The sequence below is a fragment of the Etheostoma spectabile genome, chromosome 3, assembly GCF_008692095.1.
Source record: "Etheostoma spectabile isolate EspeVRDwgs_2016 chromosome 3, UIUC_Espe_1.0, whole genome shotgun sequence".
In the NCBI taxonomy this organism is placed as follows: Eukaryota; Metazoa; Chordata; class Actinopteri; order Perciformes; family Percidae; genus Etheostoma; species Etheostoma spectabile.
In genome coordinates this window covers 33,278,949-33,293,090 of record NC_045735.1, presented here as the reverse complement: position 1 = coordinate 33,293,090, position 14,142 = coordinate 33,278,949, and the positions used below count along the sequence as shown (strand labels likewise).

Genomic DNA, 14,142 nt, shown 5'->3' with positions numbered 1-14,142 from the left:
ATTTATATTTAATAAAAATTATTAATAATAAACAATAATTTGTATTTTAATTATTAATTATAATTGTCTTCAAATTCTAAATATTTGTCTGCCTCTAACACTATTAACCCTTGTGTTGTCCTCGGGTCAAAGTGACCCGTTTTAAAGTGTTTTATTTCAGAAATATGGATTTCTTTCAACCAAATTGCCCAAAAATAACATGGATGATTCCATACCTTGTTCAGGTAACATTAATGGTTGCTAACATTGAATTATTTGGGTGTTTTATTTAATCTTAAAGCATTTGAATTCTTTTTCTAATGGTTTCAAAACAGTATCCGGACTAAACTTTGACATCTACCCATTTGTGATCCAGTCAAAATATTTCATAATTTCTGCCTTTTTATCTAAAACCGTATGTATAATTTGACATAAATGAGGTTTGTTGACCATGAATTCCAAGAATAAGTGTAAAACCTATTATTTAACCAGCTCAGATTTTATAAAAGCGCACAAAAGCATGAAAAAAGTGACAAATAAATCAGAAAAAGTGACGAAAACATTGGAAAAGCACAAAAAAAAGTTCCTTTTCAATTTTGACCTAGAAGGACAAGTTCATGGTTACCGGGTGGACAACACAAGGGTTAAGAACACTCTTTTCATGAGGCCAGTTTTTTTACTTTGACACACTCTCCAGCAAAATGCTTTTTCTTCTTCTTTCAAAATGCTTTTTATCTGTTTGACCCCCTGTGGTCTGTACATGAAGAATCATACAGATGACGTTTCTAAAGTCTTCCCAGCCAACCATGTTGAACTGAAAGCGCAGCACCCGCCGAGTTATATGTATATTTTTAGAGGCGTATGACCACACAACTTATAGAGCCTTTGCACTGGAAACGTCAGCTGTGACTTCATTTTATGGCTCACACGCCTTGTGCCGGGAACACAGCGGCGACCAAAAACAAAAGCTTGAGGCACAAATTACTGAACGCATGTGCGTTAATGAAGTCTGACAAATTAGTGTTGTTAAAAGGAATTTATGTAAAATCGTTATCATGTTAATATTATCAGGCCTATTATTCACAAACAGAGGTTGTCGTTTACGTGGTTGCAGACGGGGTAGCAGACATTTGCCGTAAATCTGGGACTTTTTATCTCCTGAAACTGTCAACGAGTAGAAAATCAGGGCTAAAATCATGTGGTGTAAACTCGCTACGCCATCATTGGGATTTGGCCATTGACGGTGGCTTGTGGCTGGAATGAAACAATGGCTTAGTCTCAGTCCAAGGTCGGTAGGCCCTGTACTTCAGTATGTATGCACACACACACACACACACACACACACACACACACACACACACACACACACACACACACACACACACACACACACACACACACACACAACACACACACACACACACATACACACACACACACAGTTGCTAAAAGCTTCTATAAATACTGGTCCTATCAGACATAAGCCATGACTCATCCATTTGGTGATAGCAGTTGTCTGACTGGCTGCTAGAATCTGTCCCAGTGCCATGCAGTTGAGGAATCTCCTACATTCTAGAGCAGGGAGGATGAAGTGCTTTACACACCGGGATGAATTCTAATACAACAGTTGTTTTAATTAAGGGTTTGAATATTGGCACCTCAGCTCAGCTCCAGAGACTCCAGCATAAACATAATACACACGGGGCGGCTGTGGCTCAGTGGTAGAGCGGTTCGCTTCCAATCGGAAGGTTGGTGGTTTGATCCCCGCCCCTGCAGTCATTGTCGAAGTGTCCTTGGGCAAGACACTGAATCCCGAGTTGCCCCCGGTGCTGCGCATCGGAGTGTGAATGTGTATGAATGTTTATCTGATGAGCAGGTGGCACCTTGTATGGCAGCCCCGGCCACAGTGTATGAATGTGTGTGAATGGTGAATGTTTCCTGTAGATGTAAAAGCGCTTTGAGCAGTTGTTAAGACTGGAAAAGCGCTATATAAATACAGCACATTTACATTTACACTAATAATAATAGGGGTAGCATTCCACCATTTTAAATAAATAAGGGGTGTTTGAGCTAAACCATAAGCAAAAGAATAAAAGCCCAATAAGTTGTATTTTCGTAATAAGCAATAGTGATATGAGTTTTTTTGTCTGGAGCTCGTTTTAGAGGGTAATTTTGTTCATTTTTTTCAACGTGTGTGTAAGTGACTGATAGGAACAACAACCTTTGAAACTGGTCCAGTATTAAGCGTGAATGCTGTAACCGGCAGCCACAGACCTGACTGCTATGTAACCCTATTGGGCAAATGTTCAGCGTCTGTTTGGTCCACTAAAAGGCTCAGTTTATCATTCTAAGTGTGACAACATTATGGGAAGGATCATTTTAGTAATATACCTTTTTTAAAACCTCTAAGACAGAAGCCACCTCAGGTCAGCGCTAAACCCACCAGAGTCCATTTAAAAAAGCAATACTTTTAGCATGTATAGAGCCAACATATGTAAATCGGTAAACTGTGTTTATTTCAACCAAAACTAGAGTTTCAATGGTTGGAAAAGTGGCAAGATGACCCAAAACAGTTTTTCATATTTTTTTGTTTCTGTCGACTTTGAATGAAGTATATTTTACTATGCTAAAAATACAGTTTTATTTAAACGTAAGTTTGCGGATTTAAAAAAAAAAAAAAAGGATCTTACTCTTTAACAGAAAGGTCAACCTCTTTAGTCTTTAAACACTTTATCTTTTAACTTTTTATTAAGCAAAAAATGGTTTGTAGGCAATGTGTTTATTCTTCAAAATCGGGTAATAACAAAAAGTCTAATTTTCTTCCATCCAAGTGGATCCCTGGTGATTCTATCCGCTCATAATTATCACAGGAAAAAAAAGAGAAAAGTGACAGAGCTGCTGCTTTTCATTAGAGCCGCTTGTTATTTGATAGGTTCCTGGATAGGGATAATAGGGATAAAGATAATAGTTCAGGTAGGTTCTTGATAGGATCAGGTCCTGGGTTTTGAAAATAATATCTAGTGTCTCAAAAACAATACCTAGCCCAGTCTATCAGAGTACAGCTCGAGGGTTTTGTAACCGGGACAGAACATGAAATCATCATCACTGTATGCTGTGTTGGCTGTCAGCATGCTCTCGGCCTAGCTGGACCTAACCCTGGGGGGGGGTGGGTGTGTGTGTGTGTGTTGTGCTTTGTAGGTACGACACTGGTAAAGACGGCTTCATCGACTTGATGGAGCTGAAGCTGATGATGGAGAAGTTGGGCGCTCCACAGACCCACCTGGGCCTCAAGAACATGATCAGAGAGGTGGACGAAGACTTTGATGGCAAGTTGAGCTTCCGAGAGGTGAGAGAGACTTCAGTGTGTCTGTCACTTCCAGTACTGTAGGACAGCTGTGTGAACAGAGGGGGGTACTCTGGCTACTTTAAGTTCACCTGATACAACACCTGTTTGAGGGATAAAGTTAAAACGTTGCTGAGGGTCTCAAGAAAAGGACTACATGTTCTCTCATCATGGCCTGCAGCAGAATCTTTGATTTCTAATATAGTCTCACGCACTTCTTTGAAGGTAGGAGGGTCAAAGGATACTTCTCCTCAATGGTGGCCCAGTAAGAGCGTTCGCCCCATGTTGGCTGACTTCTGCAGCGGCCAGCGCTCGAATCTGACCTGTGGCCCTTTTGCTGCGTGTCTTCGTCCATCTCTCTCCCCCTTTCCTGTCTATCCACTGTCACTAAGAAAATAAAATACTCTTTAAATCTTCATATTGGACCGAATATAAGGACAGAATCCTTTTGTAGTTTTTATATTTATGGTCAAGAAGGGGCCAATTTTTTACAAAAAAAGCCATTGAAACTATTTCCCATGTCCAAAGGATTTGGGACATTTCTGACACCATCAGATAATAGATGGAATAGTTGTGTAGGCCTTTTTATTATTTAATAAAACAAACAAACTAAATAAATGCAACAAAACGTGCTCAAGCGCAAATTATATAATTTCACACACGCAGATATTACTCTTCGCGCACCAATTCAACAATCAAGAGTTGTACAGGCAGCTGTGAGCGTGAAACAAAATAGGGATAGAATGGCACCTGCTTTTGCATATAAAACTAAGTAGCACACATAGCAATTCACTATATGCTGTGCAACAGATTAAACATGATGCAGGCTTATAACATGAAACACCATCAAAACTGCTTAATATTCTTATACAAAGATAAGAACATAGATATGAATTGCCAGCAATATGTGTTTTTTTTTTAATAAGTATGGAACATTGAACAGTCAAACACATTTTTCACAAAACTTAAAGTTATAATAATAAAAAACTATTTTTATAATAAAATAAAAAAGATCAGTACTTACCTGTAAACTAAAATGTCTGAACTGATGTTACATCAAACATTCAACTAAATATTTTATTAATTGTCTTTATGATTAGCTACCGCTAATCGCATTCTTTCAAATCTCGATTTTGATTTGAAAACAATGAATGCTTCAGTCTGTAGCAGTCATAGACCAGAACGGAGTTGGGGAATCGTGCTTTGTCAGCAGGGAATTATGTTTGAAGAAGGGCACAAGGAGGTGACTGAAAATTTGTCCTATGAACACAGACTTTCAAGACCTGTTTTCTGAACGTAATGTAACTTGATGCAGTTCCTGCTGATCTTCCGGAGAGCAGCAGCTGGAGAGCTGCAGGAGGAGAGTGGTCTGATGGCTCTGGCCAGGCTGTCGGAGATCAACGTCTCCACTGAGGGAGTGATGGGGGCCAAAGACTTCTTTGAAGCCAAGGTACTTGGTGTTTTTACTGGATGTTGTCCTGTACTTGTTCTGACATATACACCTTTTAGAGCTTTTAGAGCAAAACTAGTTTTGTCTCAACTTCCTCAGGGCATATTTAACAAAAGGACTAGAATTTTGGGCCAAATATTTTAGTTTTTCTTTACTTAATAGTGTTGGTCATATGGAAGCCCTGAAAGGCAAGGTGAAAATGAAATTGCTTTGGCCGAAACCTAAGTTTATCTGCTACATGGGACATAATATGTACAAGTTTATTACCGTACCACACACACACACATACACACACACACACACACACACACACGATGGGTTGCGTGTAGGTAAAATAATAATAATACCTCATTAATGAGAAATATATGAAGTGCATTCTCTCAAAATTGTACATAGCAGGCAGCAGAGCTCTGGCTCTGCACCTTCTGTAAATTAATGTCCGTGCTCCAAACACCGTGTATAATGCATCCATGGTTCTGTGTAAATCCTGTTTTTTATTTTTTATTTTTGAGTGGACATAGTCAGTCATATGTGTATCCTGAACCGTTTTCATGCAATGTATTTCCTGTAACAGTCAGAATACAGTCAGGCGGCTGGTTTGACCTTTTGTACAGTCTAGGCCACATGTCTAACTCAAGGCCCTGGGGCCAAAATTTGTCCCTTGCAAACTTTGATCCTGCCCGCATATCAATCTAGGTTCACAATACATTTTAGTTGTGTGCCAAACCAAAAAGACAGGAAACTGTTTTCAAACTGCAATTAAACAACACTCAAAGCAGAATTTGGCAGATTCGCCGACTTTGAGACTCAGAGTTTACCACAGAACCAGAGAGTTTGCATATCATATTCAGGCTGTGACACCGGTTGTTGTGAGTTGGCTGTATGGAAGCATCCTTTTAAATTGTAATGAGAAAAAATAGTATTGCTTGATTTGATAAAATTCTATGATGGCTAAGGAAGATGGCTTTTTGTTGACATTAAAAGGGCTTTATGTTGACCAACTTCTATGTGAGAAGGCTGTGTGAGACATGCAATAACACAGTCAAAAATATTTGACTTTCAAAATTAACATTAATGTCTGGCCCTTGAGTTGTGGTTTTTCAGTGTGGCCCTTAGTGAAGTTGAGTTAGACACACCCCTGGTGTAGGCTTTTGTCATGAGTTTGTTTGGCCACGGCACGGAGATGCGAGTGACGGCTTGCTTGATGCAGAAACATCAGACGCTGCCTCTGGACCATTGAGAAGCACATGAGGACAGATTTGACCCAGTTTGGCTGAGAAAAATAGTTAACCGTCACTCACACCTCCGTGGTCTAACTGTAGATAACATCCACCACTAAGCATTGCCTGGAAAATTCTTAAAATGAAACGATTACAGTGTTTCCCCAAGAAAAGTTGTTTTGCCTGGTAAAATAAACAAGTATTTGCCAGTCCAGGCAGGGTTAAATTGACAGTTTTCATTGTTAATTTTATGTTTCAGTGTTGAGAAAGATATTAGGCTATTTTAGGCTACTACTGGCACAGCACGCTCTGCATTGTTTTCCCACTTTAAGTAGGTCCGATTTTACTCTATTGACATTACAGAAGTCTCCCTTTAGCATCTTGAATGCTATTTGTCGGAAAGTGACGCATGCTCAAACCTGCACTCGACTTACATTGGGCAGAGACAGCGCCCTATATTAGGTCAACACTAAAAGCTAAACAGAGATTTGAAAACATGAATACGTCTGAGTTTCCTGACCTGTAGGTAAAAACGTCTAAAAAAAAAAAAAAATTAAAAAAAAAAAATTGATTTAAAAGAATGATTTACAATGTCTCAGGCTTGGTGGGGGGGGAATTTAGGCAAACCCTAAATCCTTCAGGAAACCCTGGATTATTTTACTTTTTCAATCCTTGGCCGGATAGAGCAACAGGCTAATTGTACTTACAAAAAAGTCACACCCACAAAGTATTAGGCTGACTGACTGTGAGTTAGAGATGCTTTGCAGAAGCAACGGTGCAAAACACAACGCTAGAGATCTTTAAAGTTATTATGAGGAGTGAAAAAATATTCTGGGTTCATTATGAAACCGTGGCAGGACGCCGCAGTCTCGGTAATGAATGGGGAAACACTGTATTTGAGTTGATGGGAATGAACGCTGACATTTTGTGTGTTATCAGATGCAGGCTCTGTCTGTGGGCAGCAAATTTGAGGCCGAGATTCTAGAAGAAAAAGAAGAACGCAAGAGACAGGAAGTGGAGAAAAAACAGAGACAAGCGGCCTTCAAGCAGCTGCAGTCGGCCTTCTGCTCCTGACCTTCCACAGATACCAACCCTGACAGGCAGACGTCTCGGCCCACTGAGTCAGCACTTCTCATTCCACTTCTACTTTTATCAATGGCATTGCTCAGAATTTGGGACATTATAACAAAACTAGAAAGAGGCATTGAAGTAACTACTTTCTAAAATACTTGAAAATACCTTTGAACACTTAATAGGCAAGGTTTTATTCATTCCAGACTTTCTGCAGCTCTTCAACAGGAAACAACCAACCAAACACACAGGAAATATTGAGTAATCTCTCCAAGTTCCTGGAAATATCAGATTTATTGTGCATTTCTGTGGAACTGCACTTTGTCTCCCTCTGTACAAGAACTGGAATTTTTCACCTCGAGGGAGTTTGACTTGTTAAGACAAAGTCAGTACTGTTACAGCAGGTGGTATTAAATGGGCTTCTTTACAACCTGCAATGTAATAGAAATAGTATAGTAATAGATAATATAATGAATAAATAACTGTAGCATAACATTTTAATTATAGTCAGTATTAACATAAAATATAGTGTGAAATATTGGCTACTGACTTTGACTCTGTGATCCAACACTAAACAGGCTGTGCTCTGATGGCTTACATCTATAGTAAACAGTATGCCACTTCTGATAATGATTTGATCCACATAAGGTGCACTCCCTGGTTTGGATGTTTTGCCCCAAATCCCCACATGACCACTAAAACTCAACTGTGAAGTGTCAAGTTTGAAAATCAGGGAGGTTATCTTCAAAGGACTTCAACATTTTGGGAAATAGGTTAATTTGATCAAACAACTGATACCAAGCTCATGTTTTTTGTGTTTGGTACACAGATGGAGTCAGGATGTGGTTAGCCGTGCTTAGCATAAACACTAGAAGCAGAGGGAAAAAGCTAACCTTGTCAAAAATTGTCCAACAACCCCTCTAACACAGAGTTAACCCCAGTGGCTGGCGCTGCCTGCTTCCCCTCTGCAGCTATGTTAACCAACGGTGCTGTTCACATAGGGCGTCCCACGCCACACACCTTAATAAACGCCTCGCCATCTACAGCAGTCATTATGGCGTCCAGTCTATTTTTGCCACAAGCCCCTTGCAAATTTTGCAAGAAAACACACTAATGATCTATTCTAAATAATATAAGAGATAAATAATAGATGATATAAATCTTTGCAATTTCTTAGTTTCATGAAATGAATAAGATGTGACATGTTAACAGTGAGCGTTAGAGGTTTTGTTTAGTGTATGTTTTTCCTTTGTACAGAGCCAGGCTAGCTGTTTTCCCCCAGCTCCCAGTCTTTAAGCTAAGCTACGCTAACAGCAGCCTGACTCCAGCTCATTTCATCTCACTCTCAGAAAGAAAGCAAATAGGTCTGTTCTCCAAACATCTTTAATAATTCCTTTAAATGTTTATTCTATGTCTAAACCAAGGTGAACAACGGCAGACTGGAGACTTTAAGCACACATTAAGATTGAAGCATGCTTACATGTTGTACCAGGGTTTCTCAACCCTTACTTGGCTTGTGATTCTATTTTTAGGATCTAAATTCTCTTGACCGCTGCAACTGCACAGGTAAAACATTGTCATGTGAATTTAAGTATGGTGTATTTCTCTTGTTTTTCATAGCATGCAATGCATGCAGTGCACGTGTCTTATTTAGGCTAGATATTGTAATACATTTTAAATCATCAGTTTAGCTTCTTTTCCATGTAAAACAGATAAGAATTAGAAAGCTCCTGCACTTCTGTATGCATAACGAGTGAAGCGGGTTACCTCTGCACCAGAGTAAACCCGCCCTCCTGTTGCTATTAGTGACACTGTCTCTGGAACGGTTCTCCATCAGTCTGCTTGAGTCTGTGTGGATCCTCAACACCAAATGAATGCTCTGCATTGTTTCTATCATTTCACTATCAACACACGCTTTGATGGCTTACACACTAACACAGGAAATTAGTTTAATTTACAGCTTTGCAGAGCGCATGTAGCAAGAGGTACTCCAGGGATTTAGTATTTCACTTTCATAAAGTTATCAAACTGCAAAAGACAGATTTTAAAAGTCTTGTCAATCTCCCAAAACACGGACTTCTACAATCCCCATAATGCAATCCTTGATATAATTGTTGGTTGGACACTGACGTCCCCCTGCTGGGAGCATGGGGATTACGGACCCAAAACAAAAAAAATAAACCCACCACCACCTGTAAAGCTTAAACACACATTTGTATTTTGCTCTTCGTGTGCAGATTTAACAGTGTTCAACACGTATTGTGGTTTTTCGTGGGAGTGACTCCACCAACTGTGGGGTGCAACCACTCTGTGGGGTGGGTTTTTTCTTGACATTAGTGTTCAATGTTACTAAAGAAGGGAAAGTGTCACAAATATACAACACATCTTTATTCTGCTAAACCTAAATAATCCATGTAAAGAAGGCATATACGTGTCCAGAACCTGCTCTGTCCTCCACCTGACCGCTGCCTGTGTCAGGATTTGTAAGTCTTGGGACAGGAGTGCATTTGGGGCAGCAGGCAGGTGCTATATACAAGCTCCTTTCCATACTTTTTAACACAAGTGTTTGATAACTTTCGTGTCATTTGAATTTTGGAACCTACAAATTGAGTCACGGGCCTGAAAAAGCTGAACCGCTGACCTAAGCAGTGCTTAAAGTACAGTTTATGTATGTGGCCCTCTTTTTTTAACTCTTGTAATGTATTTAAGTTTTAGCATGTTCAAGTGTTCATATAACAAAACTACTATGCGTATCACATCCCTTCTTTTGTATTTGTTGTGGAAATTGACAATGTATTTTTTCATAGATAAAATAGTATATATTGTTATTTGTTTTAGCAGAGACTTAACATGAAAAAGGTCAGTGAAATATATTTTTGGGCACTTGTAAAGATATTGTGTTGTTATAATTCCCTGTCAATTAAATTGCAATAAAGTATAAATAATAACAAATACTGAGTCCATCTCATTACTCATAAAGGAGTCTTGGTAGCATTATTGAGAAATGCTCCACTATTTATACTGTAGATAGTGATATAATGTTTACACAATTGCTAAAATCCATTCTCTAAACCCCTTATCCTGTTCATGGTACTGGGGGCTGGAGCCTATCCCAGCATACATTAGGCATTGGTCAGAGTACCACTTCCCCACAGGACTAACCTCCATCCCATTCGCCTGAGCTGATGCCCCAGCTCCTTCCTGCACAGAGCGAACTGGTCCACAAGTGGAGGACCACAAGTGTGATGGAAATAATTATACAGTATTTCATGAATCAGTATCTCCTTAAAAAAAATGAAACAAACAATTGACTAATGATATCATTTTTCCATACACAGAAGGACAAAATTGTTAAGTATGTCATTAAAGCTAGTGTGTAGTTTCTGTCTCCCCCATGAGGAATTTGTAAGTAACGACAATCAAACTGTAGGCGCATACAAGCCTTCGGTCATCGCCCACCGCCCCCACCCCTCCTCCACCAGTTGCAAGTATGCAAGGAGGACACAGAGGATTAAAGAAACATGACTAGTCGCCGGACAACACCATTTTCTGAATATAGCCATACTGAGAAATACAAAGACAGTTGTGTGGAGCTGAGAGTCTTAATTAGCTTTGTATCAACTCATTTGGCGATGGCTTGAATGTAACGGACGTTCATTAATATAAAAAAAGTTAAAGTTAAAGCACTAAAGCTTTAACTGAAATGTAAAATGGCAATAACAAGAAGAAAAAATAAGTGAAGTCAAGTCCATTCCTTCTATATAGCATTAATTCATAACAGACGTTATCTCAGAACAATTTTCATATAGAGCAGGCCAAGACCATACTCAGAGAGACAACATTCCTCTAGGAGCAACTAGGGACAGAGACAGAGAAACAGCAAGAATAATAACCCAAACAACTCTAATACTACTACTAATAGTAACAATAATCAAAATATGACTTGTAATACTAGTAGTAGTTGATATAATAAAATATCATCAATAGTAGCTATAATAGGAGTAATGAGAATAGAGATATGACTAATAATGAAGCGTAAGTTGACCTTGTGTGAGAGCTCTACCTTTTTCATATTAGCAACAAAGTATTTAAAGTATCAAAAGTAAAAGTGCATATTATGCAGAATGATCCCTGTCCTGGTTATATTATTTTAGCATTAGACTATTTTTATTAATGCATTAACATGTAGTTGTAAACACACACACACACACACACACACACACACATATATACTGTATATATATATATATATATATATATATATATAAAAAATCAATCAATGAATATTCCAGCCTTGTAAATGAGCCTTTGATGACCAATCATGGCACGGAAAAATAGGGAAAAACACGATTCAGTGATTGTGAGATCAAGGTGCTCCTAACAGAGGTAGAACATTGACACAAAATACAGCCATAACAATTTATGAAAAAATACTTAACAGATGTTTACTTTAACTCAGTTAACAATGATATATATATATATATGTATATATATATGTATATATATATATATATATATATATATATATATATATATATATATATATATGTATATGTGTGTGTGTGTGTGTGTGTGTGTACCGCTACTGCAAGCATGCTAGCTCATAGGAAACTACTGCTACAACACACACTAGTTCACCATAACCTCCAAAAAACTACTTCCTGTCCCGGTTCTGCAGGTATTCTACAAGTGGCCCTCGTCTAGAAGAAGTCTCCCAGCTAATCCTGCCTTGTACTGACCAAAGTTGGAGAAAGAGTTATCTAGCTGACGTGATCTTACCTAGCTACTGCGCATGTGCAACTCCCAACAAAGATAGTATAGAAATGAGATGTCTCACTCTGTAGCTAAAATAGAAACTCAAACACACAGGGTGAAAAAAGGCTCTTTAGCAATGTGCAGTACAACAAAAATATGGAATTTTTGGAAAATGAAACCATATAAACCTATTCTGGTACAACCTCAAAATACAATTATGAACCTGAAAATGAGCATAATATGGGCGCTTTAAAGACAATAATCAAATGGATGTTGCTACTGATACAGACGTGCTCAAATTTGTTGGTACCCCTCCACAAAAAACGAAGAATGCACAATTTTCTCTGAAATAACTTGAAACGGACAAAAGTAATTGGCATCCACCATTATTTATTCCATATTTAATAGAAATCAGACTTTGCTTTTGATTTTTTATTCAACATAATATTGTAAATAAGAAAACAAATGAAAATGGCATGGACAAAAATGATGGGACCGCTAACCTAATATTTTGTTGCACAACCTTTAGAGGCAATCACTGCAATCAAACATTTTCTGTAGCTCTCAATGAGACTTCTGCACCTGTTAACAGGTAGTTTGGCCCACTCTTCCTGAGCAAACTGCTCCAGCTGTCTCAGGTTTGATGGGTGCCTTCTCCAGACTGCAAGTTCAGGTCTTTCCATAGATGTTCGATAGGATTCAAATCAGGACTCATAGAAGGCCACTTCAGAATAGTCCAATGTTTTGTTCCTATCCATTCTTGGGTGCTTTTAGCTGTGTGTTTTGGGTCATTATCCTGTTGGAGGACCCATGACCTGCGACTGAGACAGAGCTTTCTGACACTGGGCAGTACGTTTCGCTCCAGAATGCCTTGATAGTCTTGAGATTTCATTGTGCCCTGCACAGATTCAAGGCACCCTGTGCCAGGCGCAGCAAAGCAGCCCCAAAACATAACCGAGCCTCCTCCATGTTTCACTGTAGGTATGGTGTTCTTTTCTTTGAAAGCTTCATTTTTTCGTCTGTGAACATAGAGCTGATGTGACTTGCCAAAAAGCTCCAGTTTTGACTCATCTGTCCAAAGGACATTCTCCCAGAAGGATTGTGGCTTGTCAATATGCATTTTAGCAAATTCCAGTCTGGCTTTTTTATGTTTTTCTTTCAAAAGTGGAGTCCTCCTGGGTCTTCTTCCATGGAGCCCACTTTCGCTCAAAAAGCGACGGATGGTGCGATCAGAAACTGACGTACCTTCACCTTGGAGTTCAGCTTGTATCTCTTTGGCAGTTATCCTTGGTTCTTTTTCTACCATTCGCACTATCCTTCTGTTCAATCTGGGGTCGATTTTCCTCTTGCGGCCACGCCCAGGGAGGTTGGCTACAGTTCCATGGACCTTAAACTTCTTAATAATATTTGCAACTGTTGTCACAGGAACATCAAGCTGCTTGGAGATGGTCTTGTAGCCTTTACCTTTACCATGCTTGTCTATTATTTTCTTTCTGATCTCCTCAGACAACTCTCTCCTTTGCTTTCTCTGGTCCATGTTCAGTGTGGTGCACACAATGATACCAAACAGCACAGTGACTACTTTTCTCCATTTAAATAGGCTGAATGACTGATTACAAGATTGGAGACATGTGTGATACTAATTAAAGAAACTAATTAGTTTGAAATATCACTATAATCCATTATTTATTATCTTTTCCAAGGGGTACCAACAAATGTGTCCAGGCCATTTTAGAATATCTTTGTAGAATAAGCAATAATTCATCTCTTTTCACAGCTTCTTTACTTTATCCTATGACATACCAAAGGCATGCAAGTATACATGATAAAATAGCTTTTAATTTCATCACTTTTCAGGAGGAATGAAGCATTATTTCAATGAGCTGTAAGGGTACCAACAAATTTGAGCACGTCTGTATGTAAAGCTGATTTCAGTGGAAGCAGAGATGTGTAGTACAGCCTTACACCAGCAGGGGGAAGTACCATCCTCCACGCAGGACAGCATCTGCAGCACCGTGGGAGCTGTGCTGAGGGAGTTCCTGGAGTCCACAATCTAAATGAAGTAATGGCCACTTCCAAGCTTGTTTAGAAAATATTTATTTTATAGAATGTACACTGTACAAAGGCACTGAATCATGTGAGATACATTGAGATCTCATCCTTTACAGTCACAATTTGTGGAACATTTCCTCTCTTGTGTCTCAACTTGCTACATGATTTCTTTTAAACCATATAGATAGCATAGTAATTCTCTTTATATCAACAGCCTTTAAAGAGAAAACAATCCAAATACAAACACACATTTACTACAACACTGCTTTCTA

At 38.9% G+C, this 14,142-nt stretch overlaps 1 protein-coding gene across 1 annotated transcript in view; it reads left to right on the top strand.

Moving 5' to 3' along the window:
• The window catches only part of efhd1 (EF-hand domain family, member D1), a 30,526-nt gene extending 21,295 nt beyond the window's left edge, over positions 1-9,231 (top strand). The window contains exons 3-5 of the mRNA XM_032506865.1: positions 3,178-3,325; positions 4,638-4,772; positions 6,932-9,231. Of these exons, the coding sequence (XP_032362756.1) occupies positions 3,178-3,325; positions 4,638-4,772; positions 6,932-7,066 (418 nt within the window). The 3' untranslated portion in view covers positions 7,067-9,231. The remainder of the gene's footprint in view (positions 1-3,177; positions 3,326-4,637; positions 4,773-6,931) is intronic.
• Positions 9,232-14,142: the final 4,911 nt, after the last annotated feature.